General features: G+C 45.4%; 1 protein-coding gene across 3 annotated transcripts in view; it reads right to left on the reverse strand.

Moving 5' to 3' along the window:
* Positions 1–17,928, reverse strand: part of ADAMTSL1 (ADAMTS like 1) — a 485,290-nt gene that overhangs the window by 60,159 nt on the left and 407,203 nt on the right. For all 3 annotated transcript variants that reach the window (XM_080987684.1, XM_080987682.1, XM_080987683.1), the window contains one exon: positions 3,275–3,485. In XM_080987684.1, the coding sequence (XP_080843810.1) occupies positions 3,275–3,485 (211 nt within the window). The remainder of the gene's footprint in view (positions 1–3,274; positions 3,486–17,928) is intronic.

The following is a 17,928-nucleotide window of genomic DNA, read 5'->3' on the forward strand; positions in this document are numbered from 1 at the left end:
TTGTTAGCCGCTCTGAGCCTGGCTTTGGCTGGGGAGGGTGGGATAGAAATAATTTTATTATTATTTTATATTATTATTATTATTATTATTATTATTATTCTATTTGCACCTGTCAGTTGGCTAATACCAATTAGTGACTTGTATGTTGATCCTCGGGAAGACTTATCACATTCATATTTCCTCTGATAAAAAACTTCCTACAATCTTGGTTTTGCATGTTATTATCCCTTTTGGTTCCCAATTAAAGAGCGTGAGATCAAGCGAGTGAGAGAACTACTCAATGGAGTCAGATCACATATTCAGTTGCAAGGTTAGCAAGCAGTGAGAAATAAAAGGGATGCCTAAGCCTGTACTTGTGAACCAGCTCTATGTCCCACATATGACAATGTGCATAAAGAACCATGAGTTGGAAGGCAATGAAAACAGGCATGAAGGAGGAGTCGCGTTGTGTGCTTGTTCCTACAGTCCCTTTGACATTATAGCTAAACCATTTACAAAATGTCTGACGAGGCCTGACATGATATGGGAGATAGACCTACCCACAACAACGGGCTCTTTCTGATGCTTTAGGATGCTACAGTCTCCCATAAAGGTGTTTTAAGGCACAGGTGTGTGTGCATAGGTACTTCGCTATCCAATCTACCAGACAAAACACACATACAACACACAAACAGGTTCTGCTTTGTGAAACACAAAAGGAGCTTTCAAATTATTTGGGGCTAGTTTTTAGAATTATTCACTGAGTAGTACCTAGAGCAGTGAACAAAGGGAGGCATACAGATGAGATTTCTTTTCTTTCTTTGCCCTTGCATTATTATGAATTGCAGCTGCATTATTTATATTGTTGTTGCTATTATTAATGTATCTTTGACACATTTATTTATCCCCTTTTCCTACTCCCCTGTACTGTTTGTGTCTGTAGCATATGTATTAACTAGATATTACCGGGTGGGTGCATCAGTGTGTTTGGGTATGTGACGAGGGGTAACGGGAGGGAGAGATGAAGGGGGCTGTTGACTGCAGCATAATTTTGTGAAAAAGAAAACCTCAGCAAACTACAGTGGAACCTTGGTTCCCAAACGTAATCCGTTCCTGGAGTCCGTTCGACTCCTGAAACGGTTCAGGAACCAAGGCGCGGCTTCCGATTGGCTGCAGGAGCTTCCTGCAGCCAATCAGAAGCCGTGCCGGATGCTCGGCTTCCAAAGAACGTTCAAAAACCGGAACAATCATTTCCAGTTTTCGATCATTCGGGAGCTGGAACGTTTGGCTCCCAAGGCGTTCAGGAGCCGAGGTTACACTGTATTTGCAACAGCAAAAGGTAAATAAACACCCAACAGCTTTACAACTTTAAACTTTTGTAAGCAAAGCGACTAAAAAACAGTGACAGTAACAACATATTGTATACAGCAGGGCGAGAGCCTCACTACTGAAATGCTTGATTACGTGGACTGTCATTCACAGAGCACCAATTCACCGGTTGTCTGAAATGTGCCGAAATTAACAGCGATTATAACTCCCTTCTGTGGACAAGTTAGTATCTGGTAAGCAGTTATTTTCTACGTTCACTCTAGGAATTGTTCACTTGCATTGTTAGGCAATGAGACCAAACAGATGCAGAAGGAAAAAGGAATCATGCTTTCCAAAACTTTAATGGTTACTGTTGGATCCTAAAGCATTCTAATTGCTGCATTCAGAAGATTCCCCCCCCCCCTTTCTTCCAAAAATACTGGGAGAAACAGTTTTGAAGGGGCAGGAGAGGGGAAAGAAGCCTTTAAAAATGTTCTGGGACATGTCAGCCCAAGGAACTTTAATAGATATTCTGAAAAGTGAGCCATGGTTTGTTCTATTAAAAGTCCCTTTCCTTCAGCAATAAAGTGAAGATAGAAAAAGATTTATTGATGCAACCCTTTGCAGCCACTTTCTGCAAAAGAGATGTTTACCGGAGCTTATAAAAATGAATTCTGATACCATTTTCTTTGGGATGGGAGGCGAGGAGAAGAGATAACCCCTCAAAACAAGGTAAACACCCTCACAGCTTTATCCCAAATATGGAACATTTTAAAAATAAAGACTTGAATTTATAAGGACGTATTTTTAATCACTCAAAATGTTAAACATGCTGATGGTTATCTCAGGAGTTCTTCTGCCAAGAACATTAAAGCTTTATTAAATAAATAAAAAAAATCTAATTTGGACCATCCTTCCTTATGAGAACTCAAAGCCACAGCGAAGAAGAGTGATAGCGCTTGTAGCTAAAATATTGTATTCATGTAAAAAACGGCAGTAGATACAATGAACTTCCCAGAGCGAGGTTTACCCCATGTCAGTGGGGCAGCCAAAGAGGGTGTCTATGGGGGCAGTGGGCTTGCCTCAAAATCAAAGCAGAAATGAGAGACTGTGTTGATCAGCGGTCAGCAACCTTTTTCAGCCATGGGCGAGTCCACTGTCCCTCAGACCATGTGGTGGGCCAGACTATATTTTGATAAAAATAATGAATGAATTCCTATGCCCCACAAATAACCCAGAGATGCATTTTAAATAAAAGCACACATTCTACTCATGTAAAAACTGTTAGAATTCCTGCTCCATGATTGCAGTCATGGGACTGTTGTCTTTCACATGACAGTGTATATTTTGACTCCACAAAGTGGGAAGTGACGGAGACAGGATGTTTGTGTTATTGTGCTCCGTGAAGTGGGACTATTGTCCTGTTTTTTCTCGCTTTGCTGTCTGATGCTAGAGAGGGAGCCATGTTGCAGTGCTCCGCGTGTGTTTATATGTAAATAAAGTAGATTAGCCCAAATGCTGAGTTGCTGAGGTCTGTCACGCGAGATGTGCAAACTCTGTGGATCCCTAAGTGTGCCGGTGTCGGTTGGCATCGGTCGCTGTGATGTTCGGGTTGAAGAAAGCTTTTGAAGCTCCTGAATGAAAGACCAGGAGGGAGAGAACATGCCAGTCGGGCATGTGTCTCTGCCAGGGTCCTACTTGAGTGTAGGCCGAGCTCCTGACAAAAACACCAGGCAGGCCCCACAAATAACCCAGAGATGCATTTTAAATAAAAGGACACATTCTACTCATGTACAAACACGCTGATTCCCGGACCATCTGTGAGCTGGATTGAGAAGGCGATTGGGCCGCATCCAGCCCACGGGCCTTAGTTTGCCTACCCCTGGTGTTGATCTTTGATGGGGTTCAGGATTTGCATCTTCCCTGTTTGTTGTGCAAGCGGAGGAAACGTCATGCCTTGGTTCACTGAATGAAAGACATTATTTACCTGTTGCCACTCAGAGAGGTACCAGGATGGGGGGCAGTCGAAATGATTGCAGGCTTGCACCTGGATGGGCTGGGGCTTGTGGCACAGCCCGTCTGCCAAGATCACCGTCTCATTGGTTTCCCGTGAGAGGAGGTGAGAGCAGAAGACGTCTCGGGTCTGCAGTCCAACGCCGCAGGTGAGGCTACAGGAGCTCCACTGCCCCGTCTCCCACCTGAGGGGGAAAAGCCGAGAAGAGGAAACCGCAGCATCAAAACAAGTTTCCCAAACCTCCTACCAATCTGCCTGCCTTTTCTTTTCTCTCTGCGTGAGAAACTTTGGAATGGATCCAGCCTAATGCTACAATCCTATAGACCAGGAGTAGGGCATCTTTATAAGAGGCTGCGTTCCCTTCTGGGCACCTCTGCCCCCGGTGGGCAAGGCCAGAGGCAAAAAAGAAATGGTCACAACTCTTACCTAGATCCAGTCATGCTGAAGTTTTTACACAAACCCGTTTACAGAGGCAAACACAAAAACGAGTCTACTAGTTATTTGAGAAAGGCTGTGGAATCTGGGAAGGTGGTACATGTGCAGCTCCCCAGGGGATGGTATTACTGTGCCATCGGACTGGGAGTCTTCATAAGAGAGATGCTCCAGAGGAAGAACTGTGAGGGAAGAGAGACTTTCTGTTCATCATTGGCTCCCTACATTGGCTCCCATTACGTTTCCAAGCACAATTCAAAGTGCTGGTGCTGACCTTCAAAGCCCTAAACGGCCTCAGTCCGATATACCTGAAGGAACGTCTCCACCCCCATCTTTCAGCCCGGACACTGAGGTCCAGCGCCGAGGGCCTTTTGGCGGTTCCCTCCCTGCAAGAAGTGAGGCTACAGGGAACCAGGCAGAGGGCCTTCTCGGTGGTGGCACCCGCCCTGTGGAATGCCCTCCCATCAGATGTCAAGGAAATAGATAACTATCTGACTTTTAGAAGACATCTGAAGGCAGCCCTGTACAGGGAAGTTTTTAATGTCTGATGTTTTAATGTATTTTTAATCTTTTGTTGGGAGTCGCCCAGAGTGGCTGGGGAAACCCAGCCAGATGGGCAGGGTATAAATAAATAATTTATTTATTTATGATCATCATCAGGCAATGGCTTTGCCACCTGCTTTGCCCCACCCTCCAGCCCTAGGAGCCTCTCCCAGAACATGACATTGAGAACAGCAGAAGTAGATGGGAAGAGAGAAGAGGAGCTCAGGGATATATATATTTAAAATAACTTTATAAGTTATGTGTCCTTGTTTTTCAACTTGATCCTTTTACATGACTTTGTGGTGCTTTATACATTGTGACTGGCCACCATTTTTATTGATTACACTGTAGTAATTCCTTATTGTATTTGTTAAGTGTAAACTGTTTAATTACTATTTGCTGATATTTAATTTCACTGTTTACCATTACGTTCTAATGGCTTATTGAATATTGCTTTATTTGATATAAGTTGTTTATTTTAAAGTTATTGTGGCTTTTTTTTGTAATTGGATCAGATTGTTATTAACGTGTGTGACCTTGGCTGTCTATTTTGTTGTTTCTTCGCCTTGTGAATAATAAGATAGAAAGGCAGTATGCAAATTAAAAGTGAAATGAAAATTAAATGTTCCAGTACAGATGTAGCGTATTTGCTGGATGCAGATTGCACCCAGAATACAACTTAGGCACAGAGCAGGATACATCCTCCATTGTACTCTGTTTGCATTCTGAATGTTGCTGGCCAGGATTTGAGGTTTAAATTTGAAATGGTTAACCTTGCAATGTGTTGCTGATGGCAAAAAATTATGGTGTGCATATCCATAGGTAAAGGTAAAGGGACCCCTGACGATTAGGTCCAGTCGTGGCCGACTCTGGGGTTGTGGCGCTCATCTCGCTTTATTGGCCGAGGGAGCTGGCGTACAGCTTCCGGGTCATGTGGCCAGCATGACTAAGCCGCTCCTGGCGAACCAGAGCAGCGCACGGAAACGCCGTTTACCTTCCCGCCGGAGCGGTACCTATTTATCTACTTGCACATTGACGTGCTTTCGAACTGCTAGGTTGGCAGGAGAAGGACCGAACAATGGGAGCTCACCCCGTCGCGGGGATTCGAACCACCGACCTTCTGATTGGCAAGTCCTAGGCTCTGTGGTTTAACCCACAGAGCCACCCGTGTGCATATACATACATGGGCACAATTGCACAATGAATACCCGTATCACAATGCCATGTTTTTTTTAACCTATTGACTAGCATTGTCAATCTGGGATGACCTAACGATTCCATTTCTCGATGAGAGATTGGCAGATTACAGCTGCTTTTTGTGAGAGAGCACAACTAAACAGGACCATGTTGGCCGCAATCCTTAAGCTGCCTGTTCCTTAAATTATTGTGACCGAGAGAAATATTGGAACCTAGGAAACATAATCGGGTTGCGAACGTGGTCTGTGCGGGATGCACGTTCGCAACCTGCAGCATTCACAACCCGTGTCTGTGCATGAGCGGGTTGCGATTCGGCACGTCTGCACATGCACAAAGCGTGATCTAGCGCTTCTGCGCATGCGCGACCGCCGAAACCTGGAAGTAACCCGTTCTGGTACTTCCGGGTTTCGGCGGTCCGCAACCTGAAAAAACGCAACCTGAAGCGGCTGTAACCCGAGGTATGACTGCATATGAGGACAAGGGAGGCGTTCAGGGTGAGTTCTGGCACCTCTTTTTCTAGAAAAATAGCACTGGACCCAGCACATGTCAGGGTATCCTGGAGACGCAGCCCTGTGAATATACACCGGCTCTCTCCCAGAATCTTATTTACTGGCCTTAATAAAGCTATTTGAAGGCCAAGGGACTTATGAGCATTGCCTAAGTTATGATAAACGAGGGGGCTGCTATCACCGCTTTTCTGTGGGACAGCAATGGCACCTGGCTGCCGTTTAATCTAATTCAGAGCAAATCTCCTTGATACACGAACCTTGGATTACAGGTCCCACGAAGTTGTCAGTCGGAATTAATAATGACATATCGGCTACCCTCTGTGCTTGGCACACCTTAGAGGTATTCAGAGTACTTGGTAGTAAAAAACAAAACAAGACCCAAAACCCAAAATAAAATCCTGCCTTTTGTCTCTTCTTTGGAGGTCTATTTCAATGCAGAGCTTATTGCAACACTTGCCAAAGTTTATTCTTCTGGAGTGGGAGGTTTTCCAGTTACCTCCAGCAGCTCATTGTTTATCCGTGGAATAAATGCTCAGCATTCATGTTGGCAATGAGCAGCCTAGCAGGCCATAAGAAGGAATGCATCCTTTATTTGGCTTCTTTAATAATAATAATAAAAGTTCGCAAGTTTTTTTAAAAAAAAAATCCTATTTTTTATCTTTGGATGAAAATAAATCCTGTAGCCTTTTAAAATGTTTGTTTTTTTCTAAGTAGAGCTGAAATCAAAGAAAGAAAGGGGGACTTTTAAACAGTTTCCTGATTTAGTGAAGTAGTAGGCTTGACTGTAAGTAACCAGTTTCCCCTCTGTTTCCATCATAAACATGGACATGAATGAGGATTTTTAGGAGCGAATCTTTGAACAAAAATTGTGTTTGACTGAAACTGAAGTCCAAGGGAGGACCCACAAAATTGTGGGTTTTTTGCACAGTAAGTTCCAATCTTCTGAATGGTGGCAGGCATATAAGTTTGGTTCTGCAAGCCTAGCATGTTTCAGAACCAAGTGTGCAAGAGAGATTATCTGATGCAAAGTGACTGGAGAAGGAGGAGGAAGCAGATGATCAGGTGGTATGACTCTACCTTTAGTAAGTGGTCGTAGTTAAAACTTTGCAAAAGCATAGGGAACTCTAGCTCTTCTCTAGATGAAAGACCAACTTAAAATTCTTGGCTCTGACCTCTGTTTCCAAATTGTCAATTTATAAACCCACAACGAACGGCTGCTGGATTGCAGTCTGCAGCAGTCTCTTTGCTACCCAAAGAAGCACCAGGAACAGCAGCAGCAGCAGCAGCAGCAGCAGAATGGTGGTTTGCCATTGTTTCCTATGGAAATTTGGCATGCAGATAAATCAAACCTGCAGGAGGAGCTGGCTAGAAGCCCGCTCATTTACCCCCCAAGGGCAACTGTTGAAAGCATTAAGCACATCTCCAGACCTGCCACATAACTGCTGGAATGCGATTATGTCTTTTAACCACAAGCAGCTATCTAAAAGGGTTTCAGCTTCTACAAGCGTGCAAAAGGCCAGGAGCAGAAGGCTCCTCGCTTACGCACGGTCTTTAGATGGTTGAAAAACAGAAATGTGCTCAATCTTCTGTTCCAAGAGGAGAGGAAAGCAGAGGGGCAAACTCTCTTCTCTGCCATAAGGTCAAGTGAAACTCATGGTGTGAGTTTATCATGGGACGGCAAGTTCCTTCTCCTAATTCTAAATCACATGTAGAAGAAGAGAAACTTGCCACATGACAGAGTGCTGTCATACAGAATGTTTCTCTAGCCCTTATGGGGGAAAGCCAGATAACTAGACACTGGAATTCTGTTTAAAGCAGCAGTCAAATGTCATCCAAGCTGCCGTGCTAGTTCTGTCCTGAGCATCTCTACAGGGATTGCTTGTATCCTGCATTTGGCTCCTTCCCATAGAATTGTAGCTATGACACAAAGACCCAAGGTATCTTGAATACTCATTGCTATGGGTCAGCTCTGGGCTGTAGGCAGCAGCCTGGAGAGAGTCTGGAGTTTGGGACAGGGAATCAGGACCAGAGAGCAATCAGGCAAAGAGCAATCGGGAAAAGGCACACCAGAAAGGCCTGACTGGAGAACAACCCAGGAGTCAGGATGAGAAGAGGAGCAGAAACACTAGACCAGGCATAGGCAGACTTGGCCCTCCAGATGTTTTGGAACTACTATTCCCATCTTCCCTGACCACTGGTCCTGTTAGTTAGGGATCATGGGAGTTATAGGCCAAAAACATCTGGAGGGCCGAGTTTGCCTATGCCTGCACTAGGCATACTAAAGCTCAAATAGACCTAGTTGCTCAAGCAAAGCAAGCCATCTCATCTTCCTTCCTATCCAGAATGAGCCAGCGGCCTGCCTCAGTGGGTGGAAGCAGTCTAGATCCAGAAGGTTCTTCCCCGAGAACTGGAGCAGATTGCATGGCCAGGCAGAGATTGTCACGGTCTGGTTCATGGGCAAACAAAGTTCTGGCTGGGGACGTCGGGACCGGGGGCAAGATGGCGGGGTAGGAGCAGGAACAGGAGTCCAGAAGCCAGGAGTAGGGAAGCCAAGAGTCCGAGTATCAGAGAGCTGGGAGTCAAGAAGCCAAGGGTCCGAGGGTCAAGAAGCAAGGAGTCACAAAGGCAGGGGTCCGAGGAGCAAGGAGTCAAGGAACCAAACGCAGCAAGGCAAGGAGCGTGTTGCTGTGGCAAAGAGCTGAAGGGAAATACTGACCTTATATCCCTTCCCAGCTTTTGCCACCAGGTGCTGTGAGTTACCAATCGGCCTCACCTGTGTGGCCGCGCCTTGCCTCTTCAGAACAAACTTAGGAAGGCCCCAGTCCTGGTCACAGGGCCTGGCTCCTGCACGCACACCTGACAGAGATGTGGAGCCACCCTCTTGCTGCAGCTTCCTGAATGGGGCGAGGCAGGGTAACAGTGAGGTTTGGTTTGCCTGGGCAGGGCTACCAGGCTGGCTCTGGTGGTATGGCCACACATCCCTGACTGCTTCCTTGCCTCCTGCCCTGCCCAGGTAAGCTGCAGCAATGCTGGTGTCAGGAAGGTGGTTCCATGGGTCCACTCCACCCCACACAGGCCACTGCTACCCGAGGTTGCAGTTATGGAACTCACTGTGTGGGGCAGAGATCAGGAGTTCCTGAAACTATGAATAATGGGAAACCAAAATGTGAAGAAACTTGGCAAAGCCACTTCCGCTCTGCAGAGGAGGTGGGATTGCGAGCTTCACGGCCCAGCCCCCGTGCGACTGGGGGAATCCCCGGTCACTTCACCCCCTGGCCAGCCAATCAGCTGGCTCTGGGGGTGTGGCCTGCCCTATTTAAGGCAGACACAGCCGGGGATCTCCCTCTTTTGCCGCCTACCAGCTGTTCCTGTTTCCCACCCTCCCGCCCTATAAGGTTTCATTCCTTGACCTTGCTATGGACCTTGGTTGGTTGCCGTTGAGGGGCCTAGTAGGAATTTTTCCACTTGGCAAATTGGCACCAGCCACTTGGGTTTTCGCCTACCTTGTAGCAAATCGTCACAACTTTCTTGGTATTGGCGGTTAGGCATTGGTATTGTTCTGTAGATGGAAGAGGGGAGGTAGCGCCATCACCTGCCTCACATACTGAAGGGTAGTCTGTTAAAAGATTCCGGGGGGCATGGCCCTGTCCGAAGCCCAGGGAGGTTAGGGAATAAGGCACGCCCCCTAGCGGTGACCCCGGGGGAGTTCCTAGTTGATGTGCATCAGCAGGACTCCCCCTACTGGTGGTTAACCCTTCCCGGACTTCAAGCAGATGGGCTGGAGTCGGATATAGTCGGTTAGGACCAATGCCTAAACCAATACCGCTCATCATCTGTAACCAATAAAGCTGTGGCCTTATTTAGCCCATTAACCTTAATAATTGTGTCATGTCTCATTATTTCCACTGGGGTAGGGACAGGAACTTGCCACGCAATGATGATCGCTGCAATGATTGCATTCTAAGGCAGTTTCACTCACGGCTTTTTAAATTGCCGCGGGTGCAGTCAGAGCAGTGATATGAGACAGAGAGACAGACAGACAGCTCCTGCTGACTGATTTATCGTCTTTCAATTAAATTGTTTCAGATAGCCTTTTATAAAGAAATTTTGCCTTAGAGGTTTCAGGTGAAGAGGTGAACATCCATGTGTGCAAAAAATAAGAATAAGAATGAAGAGAACTCCTTTGTGCAAAACACTTTAGAATGAAGCCAGTATGTGCCATGAAGATTTAGTAATTATAAACGAATAAAAAGGAGGCAGTGATATATGGCATGATGGATGTTGTGAAGGATGAGGAATTACAATTTCCATAAGGATCACCCAGAGAAAAATGACCCATTGTGGAAAACCAGGTGTCACATCCTGTTAAGAGTTGGACAAATAATCTACAATAAATCACCTGGTTGACAAATTAGATTTTCCCCACTTGCAATTGTCCATGAAAAAGCCATAAAAAAAATACTATGTCCATTTGCTTAATGCATAAACCAATAAGGTAGAATGCTATTTTTACTATGCGAGTTATTCTCAATGACTGGCTCACATGACACACAATACCAATCTTTGACTTTGAAGAACTGTGCAAATTTGGGGGCTCCCAGAGAGGAATTTGTAGCTATGCTAATGTTCCCCCAAACTTTTTGCTGCTGTACCGCCCTGAGCTAAGGTTCGGCTTACTGACTTGTCTGAACAGCGATTTCTGGTTAAGCCCTCTCCTCACTAATCACAAGCTGTAACCAGGCTTGAATTGATGCTTCTGAATTCTGGTGCTGGAGGAGACTCTTGAGAGTCCCATGGACTGCAAGAAGATCAAACATCTCCATTCTGAAGGAAATCAGCCCTGAGTGCTCACTGGAAGGACAGATCCTGAAGCTGAGGCTCCAATACTTTGGCCACCTCATGAGAAGAGACGACTCCCTCGAAAAGACCCTGATGCTGGGAAAGATGGAGGGCACAAGGAGAAGGGGACGACAGGGGACGAGATGGTTGGACAGTGTTCTCGAAGCTACGAACATGAGTTTGACCAAACTGCAGGAGGCAGTGGAAGACAGGAGTGCCTGGCATGCTCTGGTCCATGGGGTCACGAAGAGTCGGACATGACTAAACGACTAAACAACCACCAGGCTTGGATTGCAGTTCCCTGCCACCATGCGCAAGTTCTGGCAACACAACAGCATATTTACATAAAACAAGTTCCAGATCAGGTTTTCTTTTTACACATTCTCATTGATACTTTGGATATTATGGTCAAGATCTGTGGGGTTGATTTAGTATTTAAAGTCCTGGATGTGTTTTACATAATGGTTTACCTTTTCCTTTTAAATCGGGATGGGGTACCTGTGGTCTCAGCTGGCATGGCCAATGGCCAGAGATGTTGAGAGTTCTCATCCAACAGTATATGGAAGGCCACAGTTCACCATCCCTGCTCTAAATGATTGGTCTGCATTGCATATCTCAATCTACCTGTGACATTCCCTTCATTGGGCGTGGTGTGTGCTGTGCTGTTTGAGAAACAGATGCCCAAAATTCCTTTAGGCCAGCCTTTCTCAACCTGTGTGTCCCCAGATGTTGCTGGACTACAACTCCCATCACCCCTAGCTAGCAAGGCCAGAGCTCAGGGATGATGGGAGTTGTAGTCTTAACATCATCTGGGGACCCACAGGTTGAGAACCACTGCCTTAGGCAAATGGAACAAGTCATGAACTTCCTTAGACCCAGGCTATGGATAAAGCAAATCCAAACTCTTCTAAGTGTGGTGGTGTTAATCTGGAGGCTAAACTAAATTTGGGGGCACTGGGCGGATCTTTGCACCCTGGCGGCACATATGCTTAAGAATCCTCAGTAAGAGACATTTATATTTTGGGAATGATTCATGTTCCTATGTAGCTGCATTGTTTTACACTTTCTGCATGTTCCATGATCATATTATAAAGTGGTTGTGTTCTATATTATAAATCAAGCACTCCTAGGTGTTGTTTCTTTTTGTTTTCCAATGTATTTCTTATTGATAAGAAATTCAGTGTGGCGCAAGCAAATTTTCATTCTGAAAGTGTGGCCCAGAGAAAAAAAAAGTTTGAGAACCACTAGTTTAACTTCATACACCTGCAAGCACAGAGGTGCACTTTATGCTGTCTTGGCTGCATGGCAACTGGGCTTATGAAACACATCGGTCTGAATTATGTTATATTGTCTACCTTCTGTTCCACCAACAATGCTGGCGAGATGAGCAGAAAGATCTGCCATTTCCAGTTCTCTCACTTTTCTCACTTTCTCATTGTTCCATTCTTAAATTAAGTTTTCTGCATTTCTGCAGCAATTTGAGCATTTATTTATTTTTCATAGTCATGAAAATTCTTCAGCATTTTAGTGCAAATTCTCCAAACAAACACATTTTTGTATGCTGTTCTGACTAAAGTTACATATTTCCCCAAGCAATTTATCCTAACATAATGCATTTTTTGTATTTTATTTTCAATGATATATTTATTTTATGTGCACTTTTACCTAATATATGCAATTTTTTGGTAAAAATTTATTGGAGAACCACATTGCAAAATTCACAAAAGTCTAAATTTCAAAAGATGGATACATTTTGCGTCTCATATAGGTTCACAAAGTATGAATTTGATAAATTTAGCTTTCAATGCAAACTGAACTAATTTCTCCCCCATCTCTGCTGGAGAGAAGGTGAAGTCGAGACTTACAAACAGTGGCGTAGCATGGGGGGTGCAGGGGGGGCCGGCCGCACCGGGCGGAACATCTGGGGGGGCGCGCTCGCCGCCTCCGGAGTCGCCGAAGAGCCTCGGGCGCAGGCTGTAGCAGAGCCCCATGTCTCGCGGAACCGACGAGCTGGCAGCGGCTCTCAGCGCTGGCCGCGGAGGGCGCGCCAGGCAGCCCCTCCTCACAGCCCCGCCGCTGCAGCTGCTGGGCCATTTTGCATTTTCCTCGCCTCTCTGCCCTCCTCCTCCTCCGGGCAAGCGGCATCGTTTGGGCGGCAGCGCCAGCGGCAACTCGCCTCAGATCACCTGACACGGACCCGCCGCCATGGCTACCTTACCGTAAATACCCCAGCCCAGGCAGCAGCAAGAAGAAGCTGGCAGCGGTGGCAGGTTAGGGGTTAGGGGGCGCAAATTACTTGCCTTGCCCCGGGTGCTGACAACCCACGCTACGCCGCTGCTTACAAATACACTCAAGACCATTCCACCTGTTGCTTTTTCTATTGCTTAAATTATATTTATGGCAAAACTATGAGCATGTGAGATGTATAAAACTTCAAAAGTCTTTCTTGTTTCGATGTTGACTTTATTTATGGGATTTATTTTAAACATATATGAACAGAATGGAAAGGGTGCCATTGTTTTCTAACTGCTGGGGAAGCAGTCCTTTTTGTACTAATCCCTAGTCCAGAATAATTAGTAACTAAGAGTACATAGTTAGTAGTAACTAGTGTACCCCATGCTGAGATTAGTTTAAGCAGTTCATATGGGATGAATGAATGGGATGTTGCAAGAACTGCACTTCAACAAGTGCACCGCCCACGATAATTTGCACAGAAATGCAAAACGGTGCCAAGCATCACTTGGCCACTTGCATCGCTGGGTTGTGTTTTCAACAGATGTACAGCTGGGAGAGCTAGCCAGATTGGCCAAGAGCTGAGACTAAAATGTCTGGCTGAATCTGCTCTGAGCAGTGGTGATTGTGGAGGAAAATTAATTCCATGCCACTGAGCTAGCTGATACACCTGCTACATTTCAAGTTTGGAAACTGCTGCATGGCAGGATTCAAATGCCTTTATCCATCTGGCTCCCTGTAGGTCTTGTGTCAGCTTAACTCAGGTCTCAAAATCCAAACAACCTCCTACAGCAATTCCACACCATTTCACAGAGCCGTTTGTCCCATTTCTGTAGGTTTTAGGGAGGCAGGGTATTCCGTGTTTGTAGCATTGCAACACACTTCTCTGAAGGAAGAAGAAACGGTAGATTTTGCTTCCTTCTTTTTGATAGCATGGGAAGACAGGTGAACTAATGTCAGTGTACTAGAAGAAGCAATGATTCTTCACCAGTGTTGAAGCAATGATTCTTCAACATCAACTTCGTTGGTGTGGGTGCCTGATTATCGTCTTCCAAAGCAACTACTCTATTCCGAACTTAAAAATGGAAAGCGTAATGCTGGTAGTCAACAAAAGAGGTTTAAAGACTGTCTCAAGGCAAATTTTTAAAAATGTAGTATGAACACTGACAATTGGAAAACACTGGCCTGCAAGCGCTCCAGTTGGAGAACATCCTCTACCAAAGGTGTCATGGGATTTGAAGACTCAGGACGCAAGGGAGAAACGTGCTAAGAGGAAGGCACGCTTGGCAAATCCAAACCGTGATCAACTTCAGCCCGGAAACCAATGTCCCAACTGTGGAAGGACGTATGGATCCAGAACTGGCCTCCACAGTCACTTACGGACCCCCTGTTAAAGCCATGTTTATGGAAGACAATCTTACTCGGCTATGAGTGATTGCCAAAGAAGAAGAAGAAGAAGAAGAGTAAAACCACAGAGCTCCTAGTAAAGCAGTCTCCTTGGGACTGGATATAGTGGCATGTGGGGAAAATGGAAATTGTGGTGAACTTTGGAAGCTTGTGTAGATAAAGTCAATAGCTCAGCAGAGGCTTAAAGAGCCAGGGCAAATCCACTTCCTCTCATTCAGATGCATGGAGGCATCAGCCCACACTCATGTTTTCTCCATTCGTACAGTGGTTGGGGGAGACTTTGATCTGGTGTAAGCTGTGCTGCCTTCACTGCTATCTTCAAGGTACCAGCATGGCGGTGGCTCAGAAAAGAGACCCATTTCTCTTTGTGGCTTCTTTCCTTCCTAGCTTGGTGACAGAGTGCTGGCCAGATCTATCGTGCTGAATGGCAGAAATAAAAGCTCCATTCTGTAGCCAGACATTAGCAGTACGGGTTGTTCAAATATCATTTCCTTCCTGCAAAAAAATGCAGCTTAGTGCCACCAGCACAGATGCTCTCCAGGCTATTCCAAGGTATTTTGCTGCTTTGAGTGGCTGTATCAGGTGTGGATTCCATGCTGCACTGCACTGCATGCTGGGACAGAAATCTCTGATCACATGTTTCTTCAATGGTACTCTGAAAAGATTGCTTCCTCAAGCCAATCACACTAGGATTGCAAGTGCAGTTGAGTGTGTCTGGGGCCACAACATCACCAAAGAGTGAAATACCCCAATACATTTTGGTGCTTGAAGCAGAAAATCCAAATGCAAACCCTATGGTGGTAAAACTAATAAATAAACTAAGTTAACCAATCGTTTCTTGCCTTTCTGTAATATTCCATTATCTCACATTGCCTGATACACCTTAAGTCCCATTAACCCAATTTGGAATTCTCTCCATCTTACATGAAAATATATGACAATGTACTTATCCGACTCTCTTTGACTTGTGAATGTGTGAAGCTGTGCAAGTGTAACTTCTTACTATTAACTATAATGACACATGCCATTTTAAGCACTTATGCTTCCTTATAGCTCTCAAGTAATTTTGCAAGCTCAGAGGCTATTGTTTCATAAGCTTGCTATTTCTGCATTGCCAGCTTGGCAACAGATCAGACTCACTTGGTGGGTTTTCTGAGCAGAGAGGCATGGTGATTCTGCTCCCCCTCGGCTAAAAAAGCGGCTGTCTCCCAACTTAGAAGAATCCATGAAAAGAGACTATTGTACAGTTATTCTGCATCATTAAGCCTGAACGCAGACAGATCAAAGGCTTCATAAGAAAGGTTTGGGATCAAGAGCTGCGGTCTGCTTTGGCTCTGTGCTCTGATTGGTATCAATCAGAATTTTATAGCTCACAGTGAATCAAAAAGGCACAAAGCCAGCTTTTAGGTAACAAGGCGGAGGAAGAACTTTACAAAGCGGCTGAAGAAAGGGAGGCAAGTTAACAAAAAGAAGCCTGATTGCATACCAGGAAGTATCACCTTTGGTACAAAAGATCCTGATTGGCTGACGCAAGAGATTAATTTGAAAAATGTGTGCTCTGCTTGTCCCTGTGTTTGTTGGTTAATTTTCCAACCGCGAGGTTTCCCATACATTTTGGTACCAGTGGTCTATGTTCACTCCTGATAGGTCCTTCCAGTGTCTAGTTACAATAGACACAGTGGGTGGTGCTGTGCTCTAAACCACTGAGCCTCTTGGGCTTGCCGATCAGAAGGTCGGCAGTTCGAATCCCCACGACGGGGTGAGCTCCCATTGCTCTGTTCCAGCTCCTGCCAACCTAGCAGTTCAAAACCACGCCAGTGGAAGTAGATAAATAGGTACTACTGCGGCAGGGAGGTAAACAGCATTTCCGTGAGTTCTGGTTTCGGTCATGGTTTCCCGTTGCGCCAGAAGCGGTTTAGTCCTGCCGGCCACATGACCCGGAAAGCTGTCTGTGGACAAACGCCAGCTCCCTCGGCCTGAAAGCGAGATGAGCACCACAACCCCAGAGTCACCTTTGACTGGACTTAACCATCCAGGGGTCCTTTACCTTTTTTTTTAAACAATATTTCTAGCTGCTGAGAGTAAGAGACTTATGAGTTCCTTGTCATGTGCGCAGTTCCCCTTTGTCACATAGACAGCTTAGGCCAATGACCTACCCCCCAACAACATAATAATCAATAAGGCTAACCTGACACAAAAACACCCCCCCCATACAAACAAACCATACTGTAACCAACTGAATACAACCAACCAAACTCTGGACCCTCCAATCTCTCACAATGCCAATAGAAACAAATAGATATATAAATAAAGGACCTAGCCATGAGATACTGGCATAAAAACCCTGCACAAACACTATGCAATATAATGAAAAGATAATCACACCCAACCCTCTCCCTCTCTTTCTCTCCTCCCCCTTCCCCTAAAGTCTATGACAGTAACATCTCATACCAAATGTAAACAAACTGGATTTCAAAGTGGGCACCCAACAAACTTATTTAACCCCCAGGTCAACCGCAAACTTGATTTCAAGAGGAATTGCAGAGATTCCTGCCTGGGCAAGGTACGTGAGGAATTTCAGTGGAAGCCAAAGGAGAAGGCTAGTCTACTAAAGTCTTACAGGGAGTTGCAGAATATACCTAACAAGTCCTGTTGAAAGCAATACATATTGTGAGTGCTCCCAAGCCATATTTCGGCCAGCTCATCTGATCTGCTCAAGTATATCTGTGGGCGATGAGCAGCAGCAATTCATTGTTAGCAATCTGTGTGAAGCAAGCACTCATATGGACAGGTGGGATTCAAGGCACTCATAAGGCAATAGTAGGAAAGCAACAGCTTCCAGGAGGGTCTCGCAACATCCAGCCACAAGCCGAAGCAGCTCTGAAATGTTAACCTAATTATTTACGGCCTGCCCCATCCCCAGAGACTTGGGGCAGATTAGGGCAATCATTCATGAACTCCCCAGAGCCTTGCTATTTAAATACTGTATCTTTCTGTAACACAGACAACATACTTTTACACTTAAAGGCCGTAAAACCGCCTGTCACTCTCAGATTTCAAACAGAAGCTCCTTAGGAAGTTTGGGGTTTTGCGCTGAGACTCAAGAGGGGAAGCACCTGTACACAATTCACACAGGATCCTGCCTGACATAGGGCCACAGCCATGGTAGATCACTTAAACTTGGACACGTGGGAACATAGGTTAACTACCGAAGCCTTGTTTGGTATCCTGGTTCCAGACAGCTCTTCCAGTTTTAAATGCGGACGTGGATATGCAGCGACGGCTAGTGAATATGCAAGATGAAAATGCCAGCACTGGCTGTCTTGTTGAATCTCTGTATAGCATACATAAATAAGCGATGCTCTGTATATTATATATAAGGAAGGGAAGTGATGCTCTAGAGTGGACGGAAAGGCAAAAAGGAGGGAGAAGTAAGTAATTTGGGGAGCAGAGAAGATGTCCATCCTT

This window comes from Podarcis pityusensis (assembly GCF_964106645.2).
Source record: "Podarcis pityusensis genome assembly, chromosome: 17".
Classification (NCBI taxonomy): domain Eukaryota; kingdom Metazoa; phylum Chordata; class Lepidosauria; order Squamata; family Lacertidae; genus Podarcis; species Podarcis pityusensis.